Raw genomic sequence first — 27,187 nt, forward strand, 5'->3', positions numbered from 1 at the left:
TTTGCTCAGGTGGGCAGGTTTTTATGCGAGGGAATATCTGGCCAACAGGATTCCATTGTCTTCTCCTGACACTAGTGAAGAATTACTCATTATGTATGAAAGACAAACACAATGAGTACAATGTTTACGCCACTCAAGTCAGCAAGCCGCTCAAGAGACTGAACGATTTTCATTCAAATGGAATGTCTTTTGAGCAGTCAAAAATTTTTTATGCTTTTTATGTATTTAGATAGTTGCTCAGAAAAGGTGCTGAACAGTATGACTGACCGCTTGAAAGCTTTTACACAAAACATTAGTTGTTCACCAAGGTATTGTTTGTAGCATGTGTGGGGGTTTTTCAATGTAAATTCATTGGAATACATATGACTGGGACGTTACACCAGACTACTTTTCAATCAAGCGGCGAGTATTTTTTAGGTGAGTTGAAATGAAACTACTTGTGAGCGCGTTTCCAATAGTCTCCCTGTGGGTCGTGTTTACACGGAATGACTGGTTGTTTTGCGTTTGCTCTTTCGAGTAATTATTTGGAGGATAGTCGTCCTGTGTGGCGCCTCCCTCCGGCTGGCTTCACATCAACATTTTATTTTCCAGTTTTCTGTTCTATCGTAAGAGCAGAAAAATGTAGAAAAATATGTCCAGTAAAATCCCCATAAGTGTCATTTATTTTGTACTGTGCTACAGTTCCGCCTTGTTTATGTTTTCTAAAGTTTAATACATCCTAGAGTAAGGCCTCATGTCCACTGGCTAATTCTATTTACAAAATCCGTGCGGGTGTCCCGCCTGCGTGATCCGCGCCCATAGGGATGCATTGGGCACCCGCAGTAAGTAAATATCTGCTGATGTCATTTTTCCCTGCCGCGTGGATCGCACGTGCAGGAAATCACCCGCAGCATGTTCCATTTTTTGCGGGTCTCCCACACAGATGGCTCTCGCAGGCTTCTATTGAAGCCTATGGAAGCCACCCGGATCTGCGGCACACCCTCAGCTAAATTTCTGCTCTACCGCGGAAGCGCGGGTGAGCAGGAGTTCAAAAAAAAAAGGAGTGCATGGCGCATGTGCGCGGCACGCTGCCGGCGTCCTGAACACATCCGCCGGGCTGAAGAAAGAAGATCTGGCCGCGACGGAGGGCAGATCCGCAGCATTCGGACAGGTAAGTAAAATCTTATTTTCAGGCCTCGTGTGTCTCGCTCGTGTCATTGGGGGACACAGCAAAGACCGTGGGATGTTCTAAAGCAGTCCCCGAGGGTGGGAAAATGTAACAAAAAATACGCATGCGGCCAGATTACAGCTGTCTGTAACACCTTCTGACCCAGCGAGGCGTCAGCCGACGCGAACGTATGTATTTGATAGAACTTGGTTAATGTATGTGGCAGAAGCACCATTGTGAACTGCCCACGAGGCCCCCACTGCCCTAGCGGAGTGGGCTGTTACCCTCAGCGGAGGAAGCCTACCCTTTACTCGGTATGCCTCAAATACCGCCGAACGGACCCAGCAAGAAATGGTCACCTTGGGGGCACAAGGCCCCACCTTGGCCCCTCTGGAACGACAAACAAAAAATCAGAACACCTGAAAGATTCTGTCAGGTCTAGATAGATCCTTAATGCGCGGACCAGATCTAAAGTATGCAATGCTTGCTCCCTCGAATGGACTGCTGCTGGGCAGAAAGAGGACAACACAATGTTCTCATTAATATGAAAAGCAGTCACCACCTTGGGAAGGAAAGAAGGCACTGGACGCAAGACCACCTTATCTGGATGGAAAACAATGAAGGGAGGCCTGGCCTAGAGCGCAGCCAAACGGACACCCTCCGAATTGAAGTAACTGCCACCAGGAAGGTGACTTTCCAGGACAGCATTCTCCATGGCACCTCCTGCAGCAGCTCGAACGGATGAACCCGAAGGGCATTCAGGACCAAATTTAAATCCCAGGGCGGCACCAGAGAGCGAAACAGCGGTGCGGAATGTGCGGTCCCCTGCATAAACGCTCGCACCGCTGACCTGGAAGCTAAGGGCCACTGAAAAAGAATGGACAGGGCCAAGACCTGACCCTGGAAGGAACTAGGACTGATTCCCATTTCGAGCCTGTCCTGGAGAAAAGACAGAAGATGGGACACAGAGAAATGCATGGGATGCACACACCCCTTCTCACACCACAGGAAAAAGCTCCTCCCAGACACGATGGTACACCTTCGATGAAGAAGGCTTACTTGCCTTAATGATTGTCTGGACCACCGAGTTTGAGAAACCGCGAGCCTTCAGAACTGCAGCTTCAACAGCTATGCCGTCAAATGTAGCATGGACAAACTCCGGTGGTAAAGGGGACCCTGACAAAGCATCCGCTGCTCGGGCCCACGGGTCCCTCGATCTGGCCATGAAGACATGATGCTTGCAATTGAGACGGGCCGCCATCAGATCTATGTCCGGCTGCCCCAATTTCTGGAAGATCGCCTGAAAAATCTTGGGATGTAGTCCCCATACACCCCGGATCCACTGATTCCCTGCTCAGGAAATCGGCTATCCCGTTCTCTACACCTGGGATGAAGATGGCCGACAACGCCTGAAGATGCTCTTTTGCCCAAGACAAAACCCCCTCCACCTTCGCCATGACTGTCCTGCTGCGGGTCTTCCCACTGGTGATTTATATAGGTGACAGCCGTTGCGTTATCAGACTGGATCTTCACTAAACACACCAAAAGCTGAGGTGCAAAAAACTGCAGTGTCTTGAGAACTGCCCACACCTCCAACACATTGATCGGAAGGCGCAACTCCTGGTTGGACCAGGTCCCCTGTGCCACCCAGCTCCCTGAATCGATGGGAGGCCACTGACTTGTCCCATCGTGACAGAATGGACCACTGCAGGGGGCGGGCATGAAATTGCGTGAACAGGATTGCTTCAAAGGCTGACACCATGAGGTCCAACACCTTCATCCCTTGCCGGATCGTCACTGGATGCTGAGACTTCAAGGAGCACACCTGTTCCTGCAGATACCGCACTTCTCCGGGGGGAGATACACCCGGCCCTGGCGGGTATCAAAAACCATCCCTAGAAACTCCATGCACTAGGATGAGGATTTCTGGCTGTTACTGACCCACCCGAATCTGGACACCGTGTCCAACATAATCTGCAAGCTTTCTAGGTTGCCCTGGCAAGAGGGAGCCTTGATTATGATGTCGTCTAAATACGGCATGGCCACAATCTCTCTGGAGTGAAGGACTGCCATAATCGCCGCCAGAACTTTTGTAAACCTCATGCGGAGGACTCGGTGCACGGGTTTCTAGCCTGGCCGCCATGATAATTTGGGCGTACCAGATGACCTCTCCATCTGAGCCCGTTTCTGCGTACCCTTCCAGGCTTCCGGCCTGACCAGATTTGTTTTCCGAAAGAGACGCAAAATAAAACGTTTCTGCTGTCTCGGGGGCTGCCGACAGTCTTGGCTCCGCCCCCCCCCTCCCTCCCCGTGGCCTCGGAAATCAATTCATCTAAGCTGGCGCCAAAAAGACGAGACCCTACAAAAGGGAAACTAGTCAAAGAGTCTTAAGAAGAGGCATCCGCCTCTCAGGATTTAAGCCGCAGAAGCCCGGGCTATCAGCTTTGCCGCATCTAGTGAAGCCTCACACAGAAATTTTCCTGCTTGCTGAATCTGCAGCACCATTTCTGCTAACTCTTCTGTGGGTGTGCCAGTCACAATGGTAGCTTGCAACTGTTTGGCCCAATCTTTGGCCGCTTTACTCACCTAGGTGGATGCAAATACCGGCCTGAGTGCCGACCCTGCCTCCAAAACCGACCTGGCTAACAAATCAAGCTTCCTATCCCTCGCATCATTAGACCTTTCCATTCCACTGTCTGACATCTGAAGACATTATGATTTAAGGCTGTACAGCTCCGATGTTGGAAGACGTCCGTTGGGGTACTCTTACTGTATATTGCAAGCCTCTCTGCTGTCGGAGCCTATCCAACGTGTCACTTCATGCAGTACTGGCTTTAGCCAGCAGATAGTGCCTTTGTATAAAGGCAGAAAAAGAGTAAGCCGCCTAGGAAAACCAGGATACAAATTGGATTGGAAAGGGTTAAGGGAGGAGGCATCGGCCGTGGGTAAGATGGTGTGTCTAGCCAACCGGGATACCAGCGGATCAACAAGCATTGGCGACGCATACCACTTCTCCACCAAATTATCTGGAAAAGAATACATTACTTCCAGAGTCCTGGATCTGGCAAAACGCCTCTCGGGGGGAATTCTACTCTCTGGCTACCACTGTGTCAAAATCTTCATGCGGAGGAAACGTCTTTGAAGGTTTCCTTCGCCTACGGAAAGAGAAAGACACTAACGGCGGGGCGGGCACTTGTTCAGATAGTTGCGGGGCAGGATACTTTTCAGCTATCAGGCTTTCAACCATTGCTGAAAGCTTGGAAACCTGCTCTGGCTCCGACTCTAAATCCGAGGAGGACTCAAATAACATAACATTTTCAAAGATTCACTATCCTCATCCGAGGACGGCTGAGACGCTGTCACCGAGCGGCGTGAAACGGAAGGTGATGAAGGTGATTTAGAGGCCCTTCGTGACCTAACCGGCCTGTATCGCTTACAGGACCGCCTGTGCCAGGGATCCTCCTCGAGCACTGAGGCGTGCAGGAACCGATCGAGCCTATCTAGGATTGCCCCTGAAGCTTGCGTAAGACCCGACACCGCCTGGGACAAGGAGCGGGCCCACTCCGGCTCAACCACGGGAGAGGGCTGCGCTGGCGATGCAAGCTGAGCGGCCGCCTGTCTCGCAAGGGTGCATTCACTGCAATGCGCCTCAACTTGCCTATATGAAAACTTCACCTTACAGCGAGAGCATGCATAATGTGGAGCTTACCCAGGTCCGTTGCTATGGTGACGGGATCTTCTCCTCGGGAAGTGCCCTTGATGATAATTTTGGCTGCTTGCTGTTGCCACTGTTTCTGCTGCCGATTATATGAGCAGAGGAGATAGAGCCAGAGCCCCCTTTTTGAATTTTCGCGCCGTGCACAGGCGGGGGTGTGTGTTCTTGGACGCGCGTCACTACCAGGGGCGTGGCCGATGGTGCCACTCTGGGAGCCTGCATAGAGCCCCCAGGAAGCGTTCCCACACCAGAAATCTGCTAACGTCACCCGCCAAAGGCGGAGTCACCTGCCAACACCCAAAACTGTGCCAGGTGAAAAAAAACACTGGTGCTCTGGCCCCCAAAGTATCTCCCAGATACCAGCTAACTCTTCACCCCCCAGTGCTACCCCCAAGTGAAGGCAATTGGGGAAAAAGGACACTTTTTACGGACACTAAGCTAAAAACTGATCAGCTGGGTGTCAGCAGGAGGGATACAGCCAGCGGGAGGGGCCAACACTTTTTTTTGCTTAATGTCGCCTCCTAGTGGCAGTAGCTATATCCCACGGTCTTTGCTTTGTCCCCCAATGACATGAGCGAGAAACAAGTTTTGCTCCACAAAGCTGTCCTTAGCCTTTATAGAGAACCTGTCATGCTTGTGGGATGGTTGTCTAATAGAACCCTTGAGGCAGTAAGGGTTTAATAGGTTGCAAACAGCACTTGCCATATTTTCTAGTACCAAGTGCGTCCTTAAAATATCTTTTTCTTAGGCCGCCTGCAGACGAGCAGGTCGAATCCGGCGGCGAGGATTCTCGCCGCGGGATTCGACCCAAGCACCTGCAGGGACGAGCGTGTACTCGCCCGCGCCCAGCGGCCCCGGCTCTTCCATGTGCCGGCAGCCGGTGCATGCGCAGACCGGAGCCGGCGGCCGGGTGAGTGACGTTTCTGTGCGGGGCTCTGCGCACAGCAATAGGACATGCCGCGGTTTGTTTGCCGCGCAAGATTTCGCGCGGCCAAACCGCGGCCGTCTGCATAGGATTGCGTTTGTTAACGCAATCCTATGCAGGCTTTGAGCGGCGGAAATTCTGTGGGAATCCCGCCGCGGGATGTCCACCCGTGTGCAGGCGGCCTTAAGACAAGACCAAGATTGCAACTCTAGCCTGAGCTATACAGCCTTTAGTAGCAAAGCCATATTGGATGCATCATGGTTACTGAAGTGCTTCTTTGCCAGGACATATGTGATACATCCTTGGCAGAGCAGAACTTGCTTTGCAACATGAAGTAGAAACAAACTAAAAGGAAAAAAGTAGCAGCAAGGCTTGTCTGCGGCTCTTCTAGCTGGGAGGTAGATTGCTGCAGAAGAACCCCCTGCTGCTCTATAAAGACCAAGCAAGACTACTAAACCCTTCCAGCATTGAAACTGAACATGGGAAGGACTGACAGAAGTTGTGCTGTTGTAGAACTCTTCTTTATGCAGTGATTAAAGGAGATGTCTCGAGGAAGCAGTTAAATTTTTTTTTTGCCCAGTCCCCCCCATTAAGTACACATTACTAAGCCCCCCTGTAAATGACATTTCTAGCTGGTTTGTACTTACCGTTCCAGCGTTTCAGCAACTTATAAAAGTTTTCTCAAGATGGCCGCCGGCTCTTTCCCCGTCGCTCGCTGCAGCCCGACGTGTGCGCTCCCGAGACGCCGCCAGCTGTGTCTCCATGGCAACCGGACGCATCGCAGCCGCCGACCAGACGCCCCGCAGCCGCCGACCAGACGCCCACCGCCAGGCAGCAGGTAAGGCGCTAGCCCCCGGCTCCCCAGCGCTAGATCCTCAGCCCAGGTGAAGGCCCCGGAGCCCAGCGCTAGGTTCCGGAGCCCAGCGCTAGTTCCCCCATCACAGCGGCAGCCCCCCCCGGCCTAGCGACAGCCCCCCCGGCCTAGCGCTAGTTCCCCCATCACAGCGGCAGCCCCCCCCGGCGCAGCCCGGCGCAGCGGCAGCCCCCCCATCGCAGCGACAGCCCCCCCGGCGCAGCGCTAGTTCCCCCCCGACCCATCACTTACCTGGGACGCTTCTCGGGGCTGCTGGGCTGGGCTGGGCTTCTCCGCTGGGCAGCTCCAGTTTCTGCACCTTCCTCTAACAGAGGAAGGTGCAGAATGGCCGCTGCAGCGCGCTCCCGAGCAGTGACAGCTCGTCTGCGCATGCGCAGAAGAGCTGTAGCGGGGAGCACACTGAAGCGGCTCGTGCTGAATAGAGAAGACCGGACTGCGCAAGCGCGTCTAAAAAAGCAAGCTGCCAGCGAATTTAGACGGAACCATGGAGACGAGGACGCTAGCAACGGAGCAGGTAAGTGAATAACTTCTGTATGGCTCATATTTAATGCACAATGTACATTACAAAGTGCATTAATATGGCCATACGGAAGTGTATAACCCCACTTGGTTTCGCGAGACCACCCCTTTAAGTGTCATTTCCATAAAACCTATAAAACCCTGTCAGTCACTGCACTGCATTACCATAACATGTTCTCCAAGTAGGCAGAAGTGTTCATTTGTAGTAAGATACTATTTTGCATACGTCAAGTCAGGATTTGGTCTTTTACTATTTCAATATTTTTCTGGTTTTTGTAAATGTGTTTTTCTCTTTTTATCCAGTTTTTTTTGTGTGTTTTTTTTTTCCATATATTTCTCTAGCAGTAGTAATCTGTGGTTATGGGGAAACTTTGGAGATTTTAATATGTTTTCTTTTTAAGTTTGTGAAGCGCAGAAGAAAGTCTGTTTTGACTTCTGTTTCACCATTCGATGCACAAACAGTATGCAGAAAGGTACTCCTACCATCTCACTCCATCCCTGCAGGAGGGTTTGGAGCTCAAATGAGTGTTGAACTCAAAAATAACATGGTGTTGAAATGTAGATATTGACTTTAACCCTTTCAAGACCAGAGTTTTTTCGTTTAGTAATTTTTTATTTTTTTTTTGGTTCCTGCCTTCCAAGAGCTATTATATACGGTCAGGACGTGGTGCACCTTGCACAAAAATATACTGCAGCAACAGAAGATTTCTATTCACAGCTTATAACTCAAATCATACACAGCCCAACATAGCTTGGGGTACACAACCCACAGGGTGCTGTCACTTACCACTCCTGGGTCGTCTGGAGGGCGTCTTCCTCCGTCAGACCGGATGACAGACCCAACTGGTCCGCACTGGACCACAGGCTCCAAGTCCCTGATGCGGCTCCCTTCACCGCCTCTCTGGCTCTCTCAGCCAGTGTCTCTCTGGTTTCTGGCAGGGACTGGCTCTTTTGTAGCAACTTCCTGCTACACCCATCAGGTGTTAACCTTTACCTTTCCTCTCTCTAGCTACCAGACTGCCTATCTAGCACCCTCTGTAGGCCAGTGTGACATTGCCCTGCTACAATATATATAATTTTTTTTTTTTTGCTCTAACTCCTTTATGTACATAGCTGTATGAGTTCTTATTTTTTTGGTGGGAGGAGTTATGTTCTTAAGGGCACGATGTAATGTATCATATAATAGATTAAAAAAAAATGCAATTGCACTCTTTTGTTTGAGGTGTGGTTTCATTTTCTTTTTCAGCATTCCTGGTTAACCAAAAATAACATGTTCGCTTTATTCCCTGTGTTACTATGATACAAAATGTATATAGAGTTGTGTTTTTATTATGTTTCACTACTTTAAAAAATAAATCTATGTTAAAGGGGTTGTCTCGCGGCAGCAAGTGGGGTTATACACTTCTGTATGGCCATATTAATGCACTTTCTAATATACATCGTGCATTAAATATTGGCCATACAGAAGTTATTCACTTACCTTCCCTGCGCTGGCGTCCCCGTCTCCATGGCTCCGTCTAACTTCAGCGTCTAATCGCCCGATTAGACGCGCTTGCGCAGAAGGGTCTTCTGCCTTCGGGTCTGTCCGGCAGCAGCAGCGTTTTGGCTCCGCCTCCTTCTACGCGTCATCGTGTAGCTCCACTCAGTCACGTGTGCCGATTCCAGCCAATCAGGAGGCTGGAAACGGCACATATGACGGGGCGGAGCTACGCGATGACTCGCAGACGGGGGCGGAGCCAAAACGCCGCTGCTGCCGGACAGACCCGAAGGCAGAAGACCCTTCTGCGCAAGCACGTCTAATCGGGCGATTAGACGCTGAAGTTAGACGGAGCCATGGAGACGGGGACGCCAGCGCAGGGAAGGTAAGTGAATAACTTCTGTATGGCCAATATTTAATGCACGATGTATATTAGAAAGTGCATTAATATGGCCATACAGAAGTGCTTTACCCCACTTGCTGCCGCGGGACAACCCCTTTAAGAAAAAAATTATAACAGTCAAAAGATGGCAAGAGCTTTAAAAATTCTTTATTTTATTTTCCATTGTTGGGAATGTGCGAGGGCTTGTTTTTTAGCACTGCAAGCTGTAGATTTTGCTGGTACCATTTTGAGGTTCACACAACTTTTTTTCTCACTTTAGCATTTTTAACAGTTTGGGCGCACAAGAAAACTACAATTCTGGCATTGTGTATTTTTCTTTTTTACAGTTTTTAATGTGCGTAATAAATGTTTTAATGGTTGGGACTACTTTTACAAAGGCGAAGGTACCAATTTAATGTTTTTATGGAAAAATTGGAAAATAGTTTTATTTTAACTTTAATATTTTTTTTTTTTTTATATTTGTAAACCTTTTATTAAACCTTTCTTCAAGTTTTTTTTTTTTACTAACAATCGCCTGATCTCTTGTACCATACACTGCAATACTTTAGTATTGAAGTATGTAGTACTATTTATTGTTGCCTATTAAGCACCGCTGCTGGGGTGACAGAGGGAAGCTTCCTCTTTCCCCACACCTCTGCTTTCTCATATTGGTTCATGCATTAAGAGACATTGTAACAGCAGGAGAGACCAGAGACTGTGGAGTTAGTTATCACTGTGTCTGCAGATCTGTCAGACTGCAGCCTGAAAGTGCATAGGAGCCGCCTGTGAAGATAGTCCCTCCCCCTGTTGCTATGGAAATGTCCTTGGATCCTACTTACTGCACAATCTCTACACCTAAGGACAGAGAGTGATTACAGTGAAGCTGAAAAGGAGACCCCTAGTGGCAGACACTTCAAATGTGCTTTACTGTGGTAAAGCAACAAAATTTTTAATGCTGGTATATTTTAGAAATGATGAGAAATAGGCCGGTCTCATATGGGCGTGTGCAGTTTTCACATACCTAACATGTGATGCCAACAACCCATTGATTTCCATTGGGCCACTTACACCTGTGATTTTGTATTATTATTATTTTTTTTTTTTCTCCTTGCGCATGTATTACTCATGTGGCCAATATTGTACTGCGTCCTATTTCCTCATGCATACTTACTGCGCGCTCACGCAGCTACTTATGCCCTTTGCGAGCCCAGCCTCACACAAGCTAGTAGATGGGCATAACTTGTCTAAAAAGTTAGTGTCCATCTAACTTTCTTTGCTTTGTTTAGAAGTTTCTGTGCTTCAAAGAATTGATTCTGCAGTCAAATGTCTGAACTTGTCTCCGGATCCCTATGAAATAACTGCAATAGCACAGCTTCTCTCAGTTTGCCTTTAATTACAGCCTATTGCATTGTAACGCATGTCTTTAGATTCAGCAGTCACTTGTCATCCTGGACGGGCAAAGATGGAATCGGACATGTGTGTCGCTTCAAGCTGTTCCCTCAGTAGTCTCTAACTGGGAGAAATCCTCGTGTACGGCTTCATTATCTTCAGGGAAGACTAGTGCAGGTTAACGTAAATCATTTCTCAAATATACCTCCTAAAAGGAGACGCTCTTCTGATATACATATTAATTTCTTAGTTGCATCTTAAACTCTCCTGCTATTCATTTTCTTTTTAAATTGACTTATTTTTTTTTTCCATTAACATCATTGGATTTTCTGTGGGAGCAGTCAGTAGTTTTCTTAATGTAGAAGATTTTGTATAGATTTCTATGAAGGGCAGAATGGAAAATTAAAGCCTATTTATTTTGTTCCTTTTTAAACTTAAAGGGAATGTCTCGGGTTTAATTTTGGGAACGATTTGAATGTCGTAGCTACTTCTTAATTTTCATAGTGTTTCGCTGGGAGTGACCGTATCGGCAGCGTACAGACGATAGAGGTAGTGCGTGCGCTTTATCAGAGCTGAAATGAGTTGGGAGTTAATGGGCAGAGAAGCATCGGTAGACTAATACAGTTTTCAGTGAGTGATGGCGTTCAGCTGCTCCGCGGAGAGTGACAAGGAGCTGCATACGAAGCCTTATCTGTGCGGACAGTGCTGTTAGTCCTGCCATAGGGTGACAGAAAATGGGATAAATATCATTTGAATAGTCCCTCAAAATAGTCCCTAAATCATAAGACTCTTTGTACGCTTTTACTTGGAGCAAATATTCGATTTCGCCATCACTGAGTAAATTGTTGGCAACGTTTACATGGGCTAAAATATTGGCTCTTTAGGCATCATGGGTTTCTCTGGCAGGTGAGTAGTTGAAATTGCAACCTCTCCCCAATACAGGCTTATTGTTTGCCAAGTCCATATGTGGACATATTAGAATTGCTCTGTATGTGTGTGTGTGTGTGTATATATATATATATATGTGTGTATATATATATATATATATTATATGTATGCATATATATGTGTGTGTATGTGTATGTGTGTGTATGTATATATCTATCTATCATGGTATGTATGTATATATAAAAATTTCCCCCAGTCGTCTCCACGACAGCACCAATTGAGATTGCCTCCTCCTGATAGGACAGGAACACACTGAGAGGTTAAAAGCTCCCCCCCTTCCCCACTTTCCTCAGTGCCTTCCTGTCCTGCCAGAAGGCAGGATCTCTGAGAGGGGCTGACGGAGAAGCCAGCCAGGATTACTTACAGGCGGATCGGAGGGCAGTGGGCCAGACGACTCCCGGGACGCCACATGAGGTGGTAACCCCCGGGCCAGGCTCCTCCCGCGGCGGCCCATGGCGGGTACAAAGCGGGAGCCTCAGTCCCCCTCCTCCTCCTTGTATAGTCACAGCGCTGCGCTCCAGGAAGCCCTTGGACGGCGGGGGGCTGGGCGTCGCGTCACGTGTCCAGCGTGGTGACGTCATCACGCTCGCACCAGGAGCCGCACGGAGGGGGCGGGGCTTAGCACAGGAGCGCGAAAATTCAAAATAAGGAACCTGAGAGAAGCCAGAAGGTGGACCAGCACTACAGGTCGCAGGGTGTCTGCAGCATCGGTACAGTAATGAGTGCTCCAGCCCCACAGATAGCTGAAGCCTCAGCGGCCGTAAGTAGCCAGTGCGGCAAAAGCACAAAATGCAAAATCCAATGTATTGTATATGGAAAAAATGCATATTTACCCGCAAAAAATACTTTCCCCTTTTTTTGTTTGTCAGGGGGATAAAAAAGACATTCCCCCCCCCCCCCCCCCCCCTGAACAAAACCCAAAAAATGCGTGGAGTGCCAGCTACGTACCAGAGGCCTCTATGCAAGGCATGCGTAGCTAGGCTAGTCAAAGAGGAATCGGGGGGATTCCTGGATGACGTTAGGAAGCTGGTGAAGGAGGAAGTTAGATCTGCCCTAACGTCACAGCTGGCACCGCCAGCGAAACGCCAGAAAAAGGCGTATGTTCCCGACGAGCCTTCCGACTCCGAGAGTTCTATCGGATCAGAGCAAGAGGAACAGGCGGCCGAGGAGTCCTCAGACTATGAGGACTACAAAAGATACCTTTTCCATCAGGATGACTTAACAGAATTGATTAAGTCAGTCAGGGCTACACTAAAAATGGAAGAGCCCAGAGACCCACGCACCCTGCAAGACGAGATATTCGGGGGACTAGGGGAGAGGCGTAAACATACCTTCCCTGTCCACAAAAACATCATTAAAATTATCCAAAAGGAGTGGAAGAAACCAGACGCAAGTTCCTTCTCTGCTAGAGGGGTAAAAAGAAGGTACCCATTCGAGGAGGAAGTTTGCGCAAGCTCGGAAGAGATACCCAAGGTAGACGTCCCAGTGGCCAAAGTAGCTAGGAGGACGAGCCTGCCCTTTTGAGGACGCCGCACAGTTAAAAGATCCCATGGATCGCAAAGCCGAAGGCCTTCTAAAAAAATCATGGGAGGCAGCAGCAAGCATACTTAGGCCAGGGATCGCAGCCACCTGCGTGGCGCGCACTCTGGGGGTATGGCTCGAACAGCTGGAGCTACACTTAACCAATAAAACGCCAAGGGAACAGATCTTAAATTCCCTACCTATCCTGCGCATGGCAACAAATTTCCTAGCGGATGCCGCGGCCGAAACGGTTAAACTCTCGGCAAAAGCTACAGCCCGATCTAACTCAGCCAGAAGAGTACTACGGCTGAAATCATGGGCAGGCGACCTAGCCTCAAAAAATAAACTATGCGCCCTCCCGCTCTACGGTCAGTTTTTGTTCGGACCAGACCTAGACAAAATCCTGGAGAAGGCGGCCGACAAAAAGAAGGGATTCCCGGAAGAAAAACCGCAGAGAGGGAAGACCACCTTCCGAACCCCAGGGCAACAGCCCGAGGCCTACCGAGGCAAGGGCAAGACAGGCCGCTGGAGTTACCCCAAGGGGGGCAGAGGGAGAAATATCCTCTTTAATCCCCACCAGGGGGAGCCCAAGCAGAGACCCTGACGCCAGCTCCGTAGGGGCAAGGCTGGGGAACTTTGTAGACCAATGGGCCGCAATTTACGAAGGCCCATGGATCCCAAAGATCCTACAGCAGGGATACCGGATAGAACTGGTGTCCCTCCCCAGAAGGAAATTCATTATCACAGGAGGCTCAGGGCAACAGTTACACTTACTAAGGCAGAGCGTTCGGGACCTGCAACATCTAAACACAATATCCCCCGTACCGCAAAACGAGGAAACTAAGGGCCATTATTCCAGGCTCTTCCTAGTAAGAAAACCCTGCGGGAAACAGCGGATGATAGTGAATCTGAAGCCTTTGAACACCTGTGTCAAGTACAGAAAATTCAAAATGGAGTCTATCTCCAACGATAAAGTTGATTCCCAAAGGGGCCTACGTGGCATCCATCGATCTGAAGGACGCTTATTTCCACATACCGATCCACGAGGGGTCCCAAAGATACCTAAGGTTCGCAGTGGATATGGGCAAAGGAATAGAGCACCACCAATTCAGATGCCTGCCTTTCGGGATCTCCTCAGTGCCCAGAATTTTTACCAAAATTATGGCAGAGGTAGCTGCCTACCTGAGGAAAAAGTCGATCGTAATAATACCCTACCTGGACGATATTTTAATAATAGCAGGGTCCAGGAAACTACTAACAAAGCACCCTAGAGATAGTGCTAGAACTCTAGCTCTCTAGGATGGATCCTAAACTGGGAAAAATCCAGCTTAGACCCCGACAGGAAGAAGATGTTTTTGGGCATAACGCTCAACTCAGAATTACAATGCTCCTGCCTGCCCAAGGAAAAAATACAAAAAATACAAAGGCTGGTCAGATTCTTCCTACAGAAACGATCATGCACAATTCAGGAAGCCATGTCTCTCCTGGGAAGCCTAACGTCATGCATTCCCGGAGTAGCATGGGCCCAGGCTCACACCAGAGCTCTACAGGCCTCCGTCCTATCCACATGGGACAAAAAGCAGTCCTCGCTAGGGACAAAAATGTATATCCCAAACGCAGTGAAAACATCCCTGCGTTGGTGGACATCCCCAGCGAACCTGCAGGAAGGGGTTCATTGGCTACAAAACCCAGCCACGCACATCACAACGGACGCAAGCGCCTGGGGATGGGGAGCGCATGTGGGGAACCAGTTCTTTCAGGGCCCGTGGTCCCAAAGGATAAAAGAACAATCCTCCAACTACAGAGAGCTGCAGGCCATATGGCAGGTCCTAGAGCAGTTAGAAAACTCGCTACGGAACCAGCATCTAAAGATACTGTCAGACAATACCACAACGGTCGCCCATATTCGGCACCAGGGGGACACAAGGTCTCCTGCCCTGCAAAACATTTCGCAGAAAATCTTCCACTGGGCAGAGGGCCGGATCCTTTCGATCATGGCAACACACTAGGGACGCTAAACCAAAAAGCAGACTTCCTCAGCAGGAAGCAGATAGACCCAGGAGAATGGTCTCTCTCCCTGGAGGCATTCAGAATCCTGACCAACCGGTGGGGGTCCCCACAATTGGACCTATTTGCAACCAGGGAGAACGCCAAAGTAGGCAATTTCTTCTCCCTCCGGCCAGGAGATCATCCTACAGCAATAGACGCCCTAGGCCAGGACTGGGGAGAGGGGCTAGCGTACGCGTTTCCTCCGATACCACTGATCCCCAGGGTCTTACAACATTTCAGAACCCAGGTATGCACGCTAATCCTGGTGACCCCCTTCTGGCCCAAGAGAAGTTGGTTCGGTCTTCTGACAACATTAGTGTCCAGGACCCAGTCACCTTTCCGACCTGGACAGATCTGCTATCACAGGGGCCACTGATCCACCCGGGCTTAGACAGACTCCACTTAACAGCATCGCTCTTGAGGAATCCTCACTAAGGGGGAAGGGATTCTCACAAAGAGTTGTAGAAACGTTAATGTCCAGCAGAAAAAAGACAACCCACCTTATCTACCAGAAGGTTTGGAGAAGGTTCTCCTCATGGAGACAGGGAAGGGATTCCGGGGATTCTATCCCGAGCATCCCTTTGATCTTAGAATTCTTGCAGGAGGGCCTACAGATGGGCCTCTCTCCAAGTACCCTGAAGGTCCAGGTCGCAGCCCTTAGCGCCATATGCGACACGAAGTTCGCGAACAATAGATGGGTCAACAGGTTCCTGACAGCAGCAGCTAGATTACGACCTAGACCCATAAAACCTGTTCCAGACTGGAACCTTAATTGGGTTCTAAGGGCCGTGTCAGCGGAACCATTCGAGCCGATCGAAGCACTACCGATAAAAATGCTTACGATCAAGACCGTTTTTCTAGTAGCCATCACGTCTGCGAGGAGGGTTAGCGAGCTTCAGGCTTTGTCCATTCGCCACCCATTTCTAAAAATCTCGGACTCCAAATTGGTATTTAAAACGGACCCTGCATTCATGCCAAAGGTGGTATCACGTTTTCATAGGTCCCAGGACGTAATAATTCCTTCGTTTTTTAGCAAACCTAAAAACGAGGAAGAAAAACTCCTAAGCTGCCTGGACGTCAGGAGAGCAGTCCTAGGCTACATAGATGCGACAAACCACTGGAGGCGGGACAACAACCTGTTCGTCCAGTTCAGTGGCCCAAATAAAGGGAACAAAGCGGCAAAAAACTCCATAGCCAGGTGGATCCGCCTAGCCATCATAGAGTCCTATAAGGCCCTCGGGAAGGAAATCCCCTTAGCTCTTAAAGCCCATTCTACAAGGGCAGTAGCATCCTCATGGGCCGAACATAGCTCAGCTTCGGTCGAGCAGATATGCAAAGCCGCAGTCTGGAAGAAACCCCACATGTTTGTTAAACACTATAGGGTAAAAGTGCAGCAGGACGAGGACATGGCCTTCGGCCGCAAAGTCCTCTCGGCAGCAATGCCACCCTAGGGAAACTTTTGTATAAACGCAAGACCTATCGGCTAAAATGTACTATTGTAATTAAGTATCAATGCGACACAAGCTGTTTCAGAGTCTCATAAGTAAAAGCATTTGAAAGTTATTACCACATGAAGTGACATAGGTCAGATTTCAAAAACATGGTTCGGTCACCGAGGCAAAACTGGAAGGATAAAAGTAAGATAAAACTTTTTAAAGGGTTAATGGGATTACTGTATATACCGGCGTATAAGATGGCTTTTGAACCCCGAAAAATCTGCTCTGAAGTCGGGGGTCGTCTTATACGCCGGTAATACAAAAAAAAAGAAAGTGTCAAAAAAAAAAAAAAAAAAAAAAAAAAAAAAACCATTACTCACCTCCCCCGGCATTCTGCGGCGCTGCTGCAGGCTGTCGCTCCCTCCTGGTCCCCGGCAGAGCATTGCTTTCTGAATGCGGGGCTTGAAATCCCCGCCTCCAGAAAGCTAATACTGTGATTGGCTAACACACGCTGTCAGCCAATCACAGCCATTCAATGACATCATTGAATGACTGTGATTGGCTGAAGGCGCACGTGTGTTAGCCAATCACAGCCATTCAATGATGTCATTGAATGGCTGTGATTGGCTGAAGGCACGTATGTTTTAGCCAATCACAGCCATTCAATGATGTCATTGAATGGCTGTGATTGGCTGACGGCCCTGCGTCCAGAAAGCAATGCTCGGGGACCAGGAGGGAGCGACAGCCTGCAGCAGCGCCGCAGAACGCCGGGGAAGGTGAGTAATGGTTTTTTTTTTTTGGCTGCACTGTATTCCTGCCGTATAAGGTGACAGGTGGGGGGTCGTCTTATACGCCCCGTCGCCTTAACGCCGGAATATACGGTAATGTATGAATGAATGCAACATTCACACACACAGATTGAAATCCATTCGTTTCTCACAAATCTTAATTGCATACACCCGCATGAATGGGCGCAAAATACGGTTTACTAGCTGCATAGGGAATGCAGAGCAGTTATTGAGGCAGAACATTTAAGAAATTGCCCCATAGTGTACGATGATGGGACTGATTTATGAAAACAGTCTATGGGGTATGATCACACGTAATGGAATTGCTGCGGATTTTCCGCGGTGGAAAATCTATGGTGGGGTCTACATCAAAAACCAAGGATTTTGGTGCGCATCTGCAGCACAACTCGGCCATTCAAAGGTTGAAATCTGCTGCTGATGCACACCGAAAAACCCTTAAAAATCCACACTAAACAGTGCAGTTTTTGGTGTGGATCCGAACCAAAATCCGCAACGTGTGAGCATACCCTAAGGGAACGGTCACACGTTGCAGAATTGGTGCAGATTTTCCACAGTGGAAAATTTGTGCCAAAATCTACAGCAATTTCCTTGTCAAAATTCGCACCGTTGATTTTGATTGTGCCGCGGATCTGCACCAGAATTCATCTCTTTCATTGAAAGCATGAAATCTGCTGTCCGTCACCAATTGGTACGGACTTTGACATGTTTTTTGGTGTGGATCTGCACCAAGATCCATAGCCCAAAATCTACAGCAAATTATCCTAAATCGCCTCCTGTATTATATGGTTAATTGAAGTTCTGTAATTTTAAGGGCACAGGGGTTGAGACGTAAAGATTGTCGGGAAGTTTCTATGATGGCCTCCGCAGTGGTGACTAACACTGGGCAACGAAAGGTGACAGTCACCTCATGCGCCTTGATCGTCTCCTGACCTCAGAAGCAATGGGAGTAACCATCATCAATGCGCATGCTCAGTACACCGCTGAAATTTTAGCAAGTAGAGGAGAGCTGAGGTTCGCGGGCAGGGTTTTCTACAGGATTGCAGCAAAGAAATAAAATCTGTATGCATGCCAATCAAAAACGAGGCGGCGCTTGCGCAGCACTTCAGGAAAGCGGTCTAAAAAAAAAATCTTTATTGCACATAGCAACCAATCACAGCACAGCTTTCATTTTACCTCAGCAGTAGAAGAAATAAAGCTGCGCTGTGATTGGTGACAAAGACAGATTTTCTTTTAGACCACTTTCATAAGAGTGTGGTGCTGGATACTCTTTTGTGGCCACCCTGTATTTTAGTTATTTTCTTTAAAGGGAAACTGTCCAAGTTTTTACAATCCAATCCAAGATAAACATTTAACCCCTTAAAAAAAACTCTGGCCTCTCGTATTCCTTCCCTTTCCCGTCAGTCTCCTTACCACATCTCCTGGCTGAGCTTCTGCAGTGCCCTGGGTTCACCTCACCTCATGTCCGGCTTGTTATGAAGGCTGCATTTCTCCCATTCTCTTCCGGCCGGGTCAGTGAAGGGCATGTCCCTGCGCTATAGTGTTCACTGGCTAGGAAGGAATCCTGATCTATTTCAGAGACAGCTCGCATGAGCAGTCTCTGAGGTAGATCGGCACTTCCCCTGCTGGACTGTAAGCTGTGATGTAACGTACATTGGCTGTCAGGAAGAAGGCTGCCAGCCAATGTACGTAACCTTTCAGGTAAGAGAAGAATCAGCCAGCTGGAGGTGAAGTGACCCTGGACTGCAGGAGACAGGAGAAGATGGGGGATGTGAAGAGCTGGTAAGTAGACTGATGGGGGAGGAATAGTTAAGTATTCTTTTTTAATGAAAGAACCCCTTTAAGCACCAGGCTGTTTTGTTCGCATAGTGATCGCGGCAGTGTCAGGCTCTGCCTGCATAGCTCTTTAGTAGCTTATTAGCTACTATAGACTATGCAAGGATGATCACTCAAAACTGTCACTCAAACTGTCATTTGAGCGATTTTTGAGCAATCGTCTTTCAGTGTAAATGTGGTCTAATAAGCTAAAAAGAGTCAGATTTAGCAGAGAAGAGTCAGACTTGTCCCTCCGTGCCGCCCCCGGCACACCCCTGTTCCTGCCTGGCATGCGTACTGATTTTGTTTCTTGGCTGTAATGCTGCGCAGGCGCTGTGGCAAACCCGGCCTGTGCACCTCCACTGTGCTTTACTAGCTGCGCCTTGATGTTACTCGCCTGGCTTCTGAGGTCATGTGACTGCAGGAGTAACAATCATCAAGGTCCATGCGCAGTTCACAGCTGAAGTCTCGGCAAGTAAAGGAGGACTGAGGTGTGCAGGCGCAGCTGGAATTTTACAACAAAGAAAAACTTCAAAAACAGATTGTAAAGGTAGCGGGGCACGGACTGCAAAACTAAAAAGCGATAAGGAAATCATATTAGCAGCGCTTTTAAAGGTTTATCATGGATTGGATAGTAAAAACGTGATGACAATTTCCTTTCAATTCAGATCTTGACATCAATCGCATAATTCAGAAACCCAACAAGTGCCAGATTACTGGAATTGTGCTATATTTTTCAGCACTGAGAAAGGAATACCTTGTAGCAAAATACACGTTATTGAGTGTTTATGATATTACATTTATCATCCGTAAATCAGCCCGCTTCTTCCTACAGAACGACCCCCCCCCCCCCCCGCAGTCCGGACACAGTCCTCTTTAACCTCCCCATATAACAGCACTGCGGCACTTGATAGATGATCGGCCTCAGGAAATAATCCATGTACACATCCAGCCGACTAGAGTGGAAGAGAATGGAAGGATATTTAATTGAGAGAAGTTTCATTTGTGCTAAGTGGCGCCGCTGGCCACTAATATCGATGGCGTCTGATAGTTTTGGAGCGCGCTCCTCAATGCCTCTGGCGATTTCTGCAGAGCACGGCGAATACGCTATTTTATCTGCGATCGTAGGTTAATCACAGACCGTAAAATAGTCCAAGTTCTTGTAGTACCAATTAGAAACCCACAATAATTACATTACCTCTTGACTTTAAGGACTGAGCTGATTTCTGCCTTAGTGTGGCCCACCCATTTAATAAAATGTATATTATATTCTTTTTTTTTTTTCCCCTTTGGTCTTTGGTTTCTTCTTCCTATACTCCGATCAGGGCATTTAGAAGCCGCTGTCAGAAATGACAATGGCATTTAAAAGGTTAACAGCCACAATCTGCGTGAATGGCGATTTTACAGGTAGCTGTCAAAGACAGCCAGCACCCGCCATGTATGAGGTAAGCTTGGTTCCTGGGGCCGCTCTATACAAACCTGGCTCTTTAGCATCAAGGGGTTAAATCTGGACTAGAAACCATGTAATGAAGCACGTACTAATAAGCCTGATTTCTTCAGTGCCTCTCTAAGAAGCTCTGCCCGCACTATAATGCTGTCCGAAACATGGTTGCTTATGTAGGGGCACATGACTGGACTCGTCCATTGGGGACCCTTATTGAATAACGTGGCACACAACACTTCACATGTGCGAGTCTTCTGTGTTATGCCCCATGTTATTTATTGGGAGCCGCTGATGGACAAGTCTGGTCATGTGCCCCTTCTTCATTGTCCATGTTTAGTATAGGAACGCTGTACGAGCAGTGTAGAGGAAAGTGGACAGGGCTTGTCACAGAGGTAACTGCACTGCTCTGAAGACTTGTGGCTGTTAGCCTAGATACCCCATAATGAAGTTCTATCTTTAACCCTTTCCAATCCACTGCCTGACGTCTAAAGACATTCTGATTGAAGGCTGCACAGCTTCCAATGTTGAAAGATGTCCGGCAGGGTATTCTTACTGTATATTACTGTTGTTGGGGTGCCTCTCCAGCATGTCCAATACCGCAATACTGGCTCTAGCCAATAGGTGGTGGCACCATTGTATATTGGCAGAAAGAGAAAACCCCCTAGGAAACCCTGAATCCAAAATTGGATTGCAAAGGGTTAAAAAAAAAAAGAAAAGAAAAAACCCTCGGCAACTTCTGACATACTTGTACGTAGAATGTGCGCCGGCGTAGGCTCAGGAGCTGAGCCCACCCCATGCGTGGCAAGTGTCTGATGTCTTTGACAGCTGACACCAGCCGGGATCGAATAGAACACTGATCCCAGCCCTGTAACTCTTCAGATTCCGCATTGTAGTGAACGTCTTAAAAATATGGGCCAAATGGGTTAAAACGATAAAACCAATGGGTACTTGCCCTCCTCAGCCCCAGCAATCCAATGCTGTAGCACCGCGATTCTCCTGGCATCAGTGCTCACATCCATAGGCGCTATCATGCCAGGAGTTCCAAACGGTGATGATGTGGCTTCTGATTGGCAGGCAGCGGTCACCTGACTTTCAACAGACACCAGGAAGATCGCATAGTAGGATCGCTGGGGCTGAGGAGGGTAACTGCCCATTTGTTTTAGCCTGTTTGACTCATATTTTTGAACAGTTACTTTGTATCCAGACAACTCGTTTAGGTGGTCGGGCAGTGAGGGGCGGCTCTCTCGGTCTCCTGTATGGCCCCTCTCAGCAATATCACGAGTTGCCATTCAGACCTGTGATTGGCTGCATCTTTCGGTGACATTCTGCATACAGACTGGGTATAAAGGGCGCTTATAGACAGAACAAGCAAAGTGAATGATGATCGTTTGGTCTAAACGCGAGTCAACAACTGAAGGAACGCTAATCGTTCGCTGTTCTTTGGTTCATTTTATTAGGCATATAAACTATCATTGGCTCGTTTGGGTTAAACAACGCTCGTTCGGTCCCTCTCATTCGCTTATATGGGGACTGACGATCCTTGCTTGAACGAGCCAATGATGCGTCTACCTGTCTAAACAGGCTGCATGAGTGCGAACAGCCTAGTGGTGATGTCGCTTGCTTGAACGAGAATGGTCGCGTCTAAAAGGTCCCTAATTGCCGGTTTTGAAGACAGACCCACCAATATATTTATATTATATTATATTATATTTATATATTATATATATACTGATAGGGGAATTTTTAGCTCCCTGTAGGGGACTTGAACCATATCAGCTATTATAGGGCATTGCAGGACTTCTGTACCGCAATGCCTTATCGCTTGCAATTACAATCATAGGCAATGGCAAACCAGGACGCCTGCATCTGGTGTATAGGGGGTTAAAATCGGAGATCCATGTTTTCATTGATCTCTGTGTTGCAGCGGGAGGCCGGCATCCTGGTGCATTAAGGGGTTAACATGATTGACCAAACTGTATTGTACATGCCGTTATGGCTTCAAGGCGTTTGACCCTAGGGTATACAGTTGCGGTATACATCCGTGCATAGACATAATGGGCAATCCTCGAACAGACCGTAACTTTAAACATAACACGTTCCTTTCTTTGTTGCTTTATGTTGCAGGTTCTCCCCCTGGAAAACCGAATGAAAGAAAAGCGAGAATTTACCCATGCCTTGAACATCGGCATGGCAATAGTGACAGTTTTGTACATCTCACTGGCCACAGTGGGGTACCTGTGCTTCGGAGACCAAATCAAAGGCAGCATCACTCTAAACCTTCCTCAGGATTCCTGGTGAGTTCCTTTTTCATGTATATTTCAGAAACCCTGATGTGACTCTTTCCTAGCACAGAATATTGAAGGAGGAACGCGATGAGAGCCGTCACATAATGTCTTCGGATTCAGAAATGTGAATGATCAATGAAGATGTCTCGTTATACGGTTGGAGAGAATGAAGCAAGAAGGTCATTGTTTGGGTTGGGAGGCGGCGGGGGTGACTTAAATGGTCTGTCCGCTCTCCTAAAAAGTTGTTTCGAAGTTTCCAACGGCAGGATTGCAGTCCATCGTTCATATAGGAAGCGGGTTTAAATTTGGGTAGTCATGGTTCCTCTGACCCTTCTGATACTGAAAGGGGTTGTCAGCTCGTCTAAAAAGTTGCTTCAAAGTCTGTGACCAATCACATCCAGCGCTTCCATTTGCCGATCACATAGGTTAGGCTTCGGGTAGTCCTGACCCCTTAGATGCAACAAGCTTGCGGTATGCTCAGCTTGCTCCATATAAGGGACAAAGCTTCCCGAAGAGTAGCCCATTGGATCGGGAGAAGGAATGGCATGCCGTTGTAGTAGCATTGAATGGTATTGGTCACAGACAATCTTTAGGTTATATTCACACATGGCCGGCATTGGTGCCGATCCACACCACAATCCGTGTCAAAATCTGCATTTGATATGGATTTTGATGCAGATCTGTAGCAGATTTCACCCTTTCAGTGAAGTCTGAAGCTTAACCAATGGTGCAGATTTTGGTCCCAATTTTTTGCTGCTGTGAACGCACCCTAAAGGTGGCAGACACCCCCTTTACCTATCAATGGGTGGTGGATGTTACATCAGTTAAAGCCCGATTCCTGGAGCCGCCACCAATCCCCAGAACAAAGGGGACAGAGTGCTATGAGGACCCTTTTATTGTTTACACCGGTACAGCACCACACATGGATGTGGCTATGCCGAGTACTGCAGCTAGTCATAGTCACTTGAATCTAAGGTTCAGTACCAGCCACCCATACAGATGAGTAACTATGACTATACACACAATTAAGGGGAATCTGGCCCCTTCATTCTGCTGGTTGGCATGGTCCCCAGGGGTCTGACCCCTACCAACTAAACATTGATGCTCTATACTCTAACTTACCATTTAAAGGCAATGTCCCAACCAACACCTTTTGTAAGCTAAATCAGTACTCCTATGTTAACTGCCCCCATGACCCAGTGCTACCGTAATAAACATCAGACACCATAAAAGTCTGTCACTTGAATGATGCGGGCGCAGAAGTAACACCCGCACGATCCGCAGTGGCTGCCATCTGCAAACTACAGCTGAAACTCTGCTGCAGTGGTCGAGGACTTGGATGCCTTAATTGCTATTAAAGGAGCAGCATCTGAGGGGTTAAGTGGCCAGGATCAAAGTGGTTAGCGAGAGCACCAACACAGTGCACCAGTGGTGTTTCCATGGCAGTCAGCAACTTTAAGGGGGTTTTCCCAATATTTCAAATTGTTTCTCAGCATTTTGGTACTTCCTGGTTGCGGCAGCCAATCACTGGCTATAGAAGATCACTGTTGTGGCCTCTGATTGGCTGCAGCAGTCACCTGTCCTGGTCAGCAGCAGCCAGGAAGTGCAAAGTGGCTGTGAAGCAATTTTAAGTTGTAGGAAAACCCCTTTTATAGAAGGCCCTCGGGTCTGCCATCTGTGTACAGATTTAGCAAAGCTTAACTTGACGCTCAACACGTTAAGTAAACTAGGGCACAAAACTTTTATCAATGGCCTTTCAATAGCTTTTGTTATGTTAAGGCCGGTTTCATACCTGCGGTGGAACCTCCGGCCCGAGGCTCCATCACAGATATGGCTGAAACGGCGCTGCTTCTTCTGTCCCATAGGCATCCAGCTGGGCGGAAAGCTGATGGACTCCATTATAGTCAATGGGGTCCATCTGGTGCTGTTCAGTTCCATCCAGAGACTCAGCCATTCGGATTCAGGAAAACTGAGCAGGACAGCGGCATCCCCAGCGCAGATATGAAACCACCCTTAAATAACTTGTTGTGGCAAGTTATCGATGTTGGGTTACATTTTGCTACATCTATATGTCTGCGGCAAGGCTTAATAGCATACCTGTCAGTTTTACTGTGAGAGGCGTTATATACCGCAGTACAGCATTATGCAAAAAAAATAAAGTGCACATAATTGGTGTCGCCGTAACCCGAACAACCTGTACTGCAAAACTAATGTCTTATTTATCCCCCTTGGTATATGTCCTAAAAAAAATAATGCTACTCCATTGCGGTTTTATTTTATTATCCTCCCTTCCCATGTCCTATGCAGCCCAATGGATAACAATTTAAATGTATTTCAGTAACTTTTAGATCTTCCCCCAAAATAGTGCCATTAAAATAATGACTTGTTGCACCGAAAACCAGCCTCCTACGGATTGTAACCTTTTCCAGAAGATGACACATTAGTAGTCACAGCGCTGCTTCTTATTTTGTATGCTTAAGTAGACTTTAAACAAATTAATGCTGCCATAAAAAAACATTATGACAATGTGGGTTTTAATATCCATCAAATTAGAAAGCTGTTCTATTAATCAAGCTTTCATCAAGAGGTATTTAAAAAGCATTACAGCCCTCCACGGGGAGCCATGTACTTCTTGCTACGTGCCCGTGAAGTAAAACAGAAACGGCAGAACTGTGAAAAATTTTTTTTTTTTTCCTATTTTCACAGCATAGTCTGTAATGTTATGTTCACATGGCGGAGTTTGGTGTGGATTTTTTCCAAGCAAATTCTGACTCTAAAGACTGCGACACAAATCCGTGGCTAAGCCACGATTTTTACTGAGGTTTTACACGCAGATTTGGCCCTCTGAGGGCAAAATCCCTGTGGAGGATTTCTAACACAATTCTGCAGTGACTTTTTAAAAACTTTTTCTAGTACAATTTCCCTGCATCCACACACACACTCCCCAGCTCTGCATATGTGCGTTACAGTATACTAGATAGCGCTCCAATGTCGGAGGCCCTTCTGCATAAATATGTTACAGCATACAGGACAGGGCTTCGATGTCAGAGGCTGTTCTGTATAGCTATGTTAAGGTATGCAGGACAGAGCTCTGATGTTGGAGGCTGTTCTGTAGATGTATGTTACGGTATGCAGGACAGAGCTCCCATTGAGCGGCTGTTCTGTACATGTATGTTAGCGCATACAGGACAGTGCTCCGATGTCAGAGAGTGTTCTGCATATGTATGTTAGAGTATACTGGATAGCGCTCCGATGTCGGAGGTTTTTCTGCACATCTGTGTTACGGTATGCAGGACAGAGCTCCGATGTCGGAGGCTGTTCTGTAGATGTATGTTGCGGTATGCAGGACAGAGCTCCCATGTGAGAGGCTGTTCTGTAGATGTATGTTACAGCATACAGGACAGAGCTCCGATGTCGGAGGCTTTTTTTGCATATGTATGTTACGGTATGCAGGACAGAGCTCCGATGTGAGAGGCTGTTCTGTAGATGTATGTTATGGTATGCAGGACAGAGCTCCCATTGAGCGGCTGTTCTGTACATGTATGTTACAGCATACAGGACAGGACTTCAATGTCAGAGGCTGTTCTGTATAACTATGTTAAGGTATGCAGGACAGAGCTCTGATGTTGGAGGCTGTTCTGTAGATGTATGTTACGGTATGCAGGACAGAGCTCCGATGTGAGAGGCTGTTCTGTAGATGTATGTTAGTGCATACAGGACAGTGCTCTGATGTCAGAGAGTGTTCTGCATATGTATGTTACAGTATACTGGATAGCGCTCCGATGTTGGAGGCTTTTCTGCACATCTGTGTTACGGTATGCAGGACAGAGCTCCGATGTCGGAGGCTTTTCTGCATATGTATGTTACGGTATGCAGGACAGAGCTCCCATGTGAGAGGCTGTTCTGTAGATGTATGTTACAGCATACAGGACAGAGCTCCGATGTCGGAGGCTTTTTTTGCATATGTATGTTACGGTATGCAGGACAGAGCTCCGATGTGAGAGGCTGTTCTGTAGATGTATGTTATGGTATGCAGGACAGAGCTCCGATGTGAGAGGCTGTTCTGTAGATGTATGTTACAGCATACAGGAAAGTGCTCCGATGTTGGAGGCTGTTCTGCAGATGTATGTTACAGTATGGAGCACTGTCCCGCATGCTGTAAAATACATATGCAGGACAGTGCTCTGACATCTGTTCTTCATACTGTTAGAAACCTGTAGCCATTTCTTGGAATTACTCAACAGAAACACATAAAAATGAACTCATGATTTGATTAGCAATTTTTTGAAAATGAAACGTGTTATGAGTGTTTCACATTGGGAAGATGATTTATAATAATCCTGTAAATAGATGTATATTGATGTAACACACATTTATATAATAAGACTTCATTTCTAATTTCTCTAATGATAGATGGATATCCCTGTAATACAGAGGCATCCTATAACTGCATAC

The 27,187-nt window shown here is 47.6% G+C and overlaps 1 protein-coding gene across 3 annotated transcripts in view; it reads left to right on the plus strand.

The window, feature by feature from the left end:
- The window catches only part of SLC36A4 (solute carrier family 36 member 4), a 253,925-nt gene that overhangs the window by 51,118 nt on the left and 175,620 nt on the right, over positions 1-27,187 (plus strand). For all 3 annotated transcript variants that reach the window (XM_066586982.1, XM_066586972.1, XM_066586991.1), the window contains exon 9: positions 22,572-22,741. In XM_066586982.1, coding sequence (XP_066443079.1) covers positions 22,572-22,741 — 170 coding nt within the window. The remainder of the gene's footprint in view (positions 1-22,571; positions 22,742-27,187) is intronic.

Source organism: Eleutherodactylus coqui, chromosome 1 (genome assembly GCF_035609145.1).
Source record: "Eleutherodactylus coqui strain aEleCoq1 chromosome 1, aEleCoq1.hap1, whole genome shotgun sequence".
NCBI lineage: Eukaryota > Metazoa > Chordata > Amphibia > Anura > Eleutherodactylidae > Eleutherodactylus > Eleutherodactylus coqui.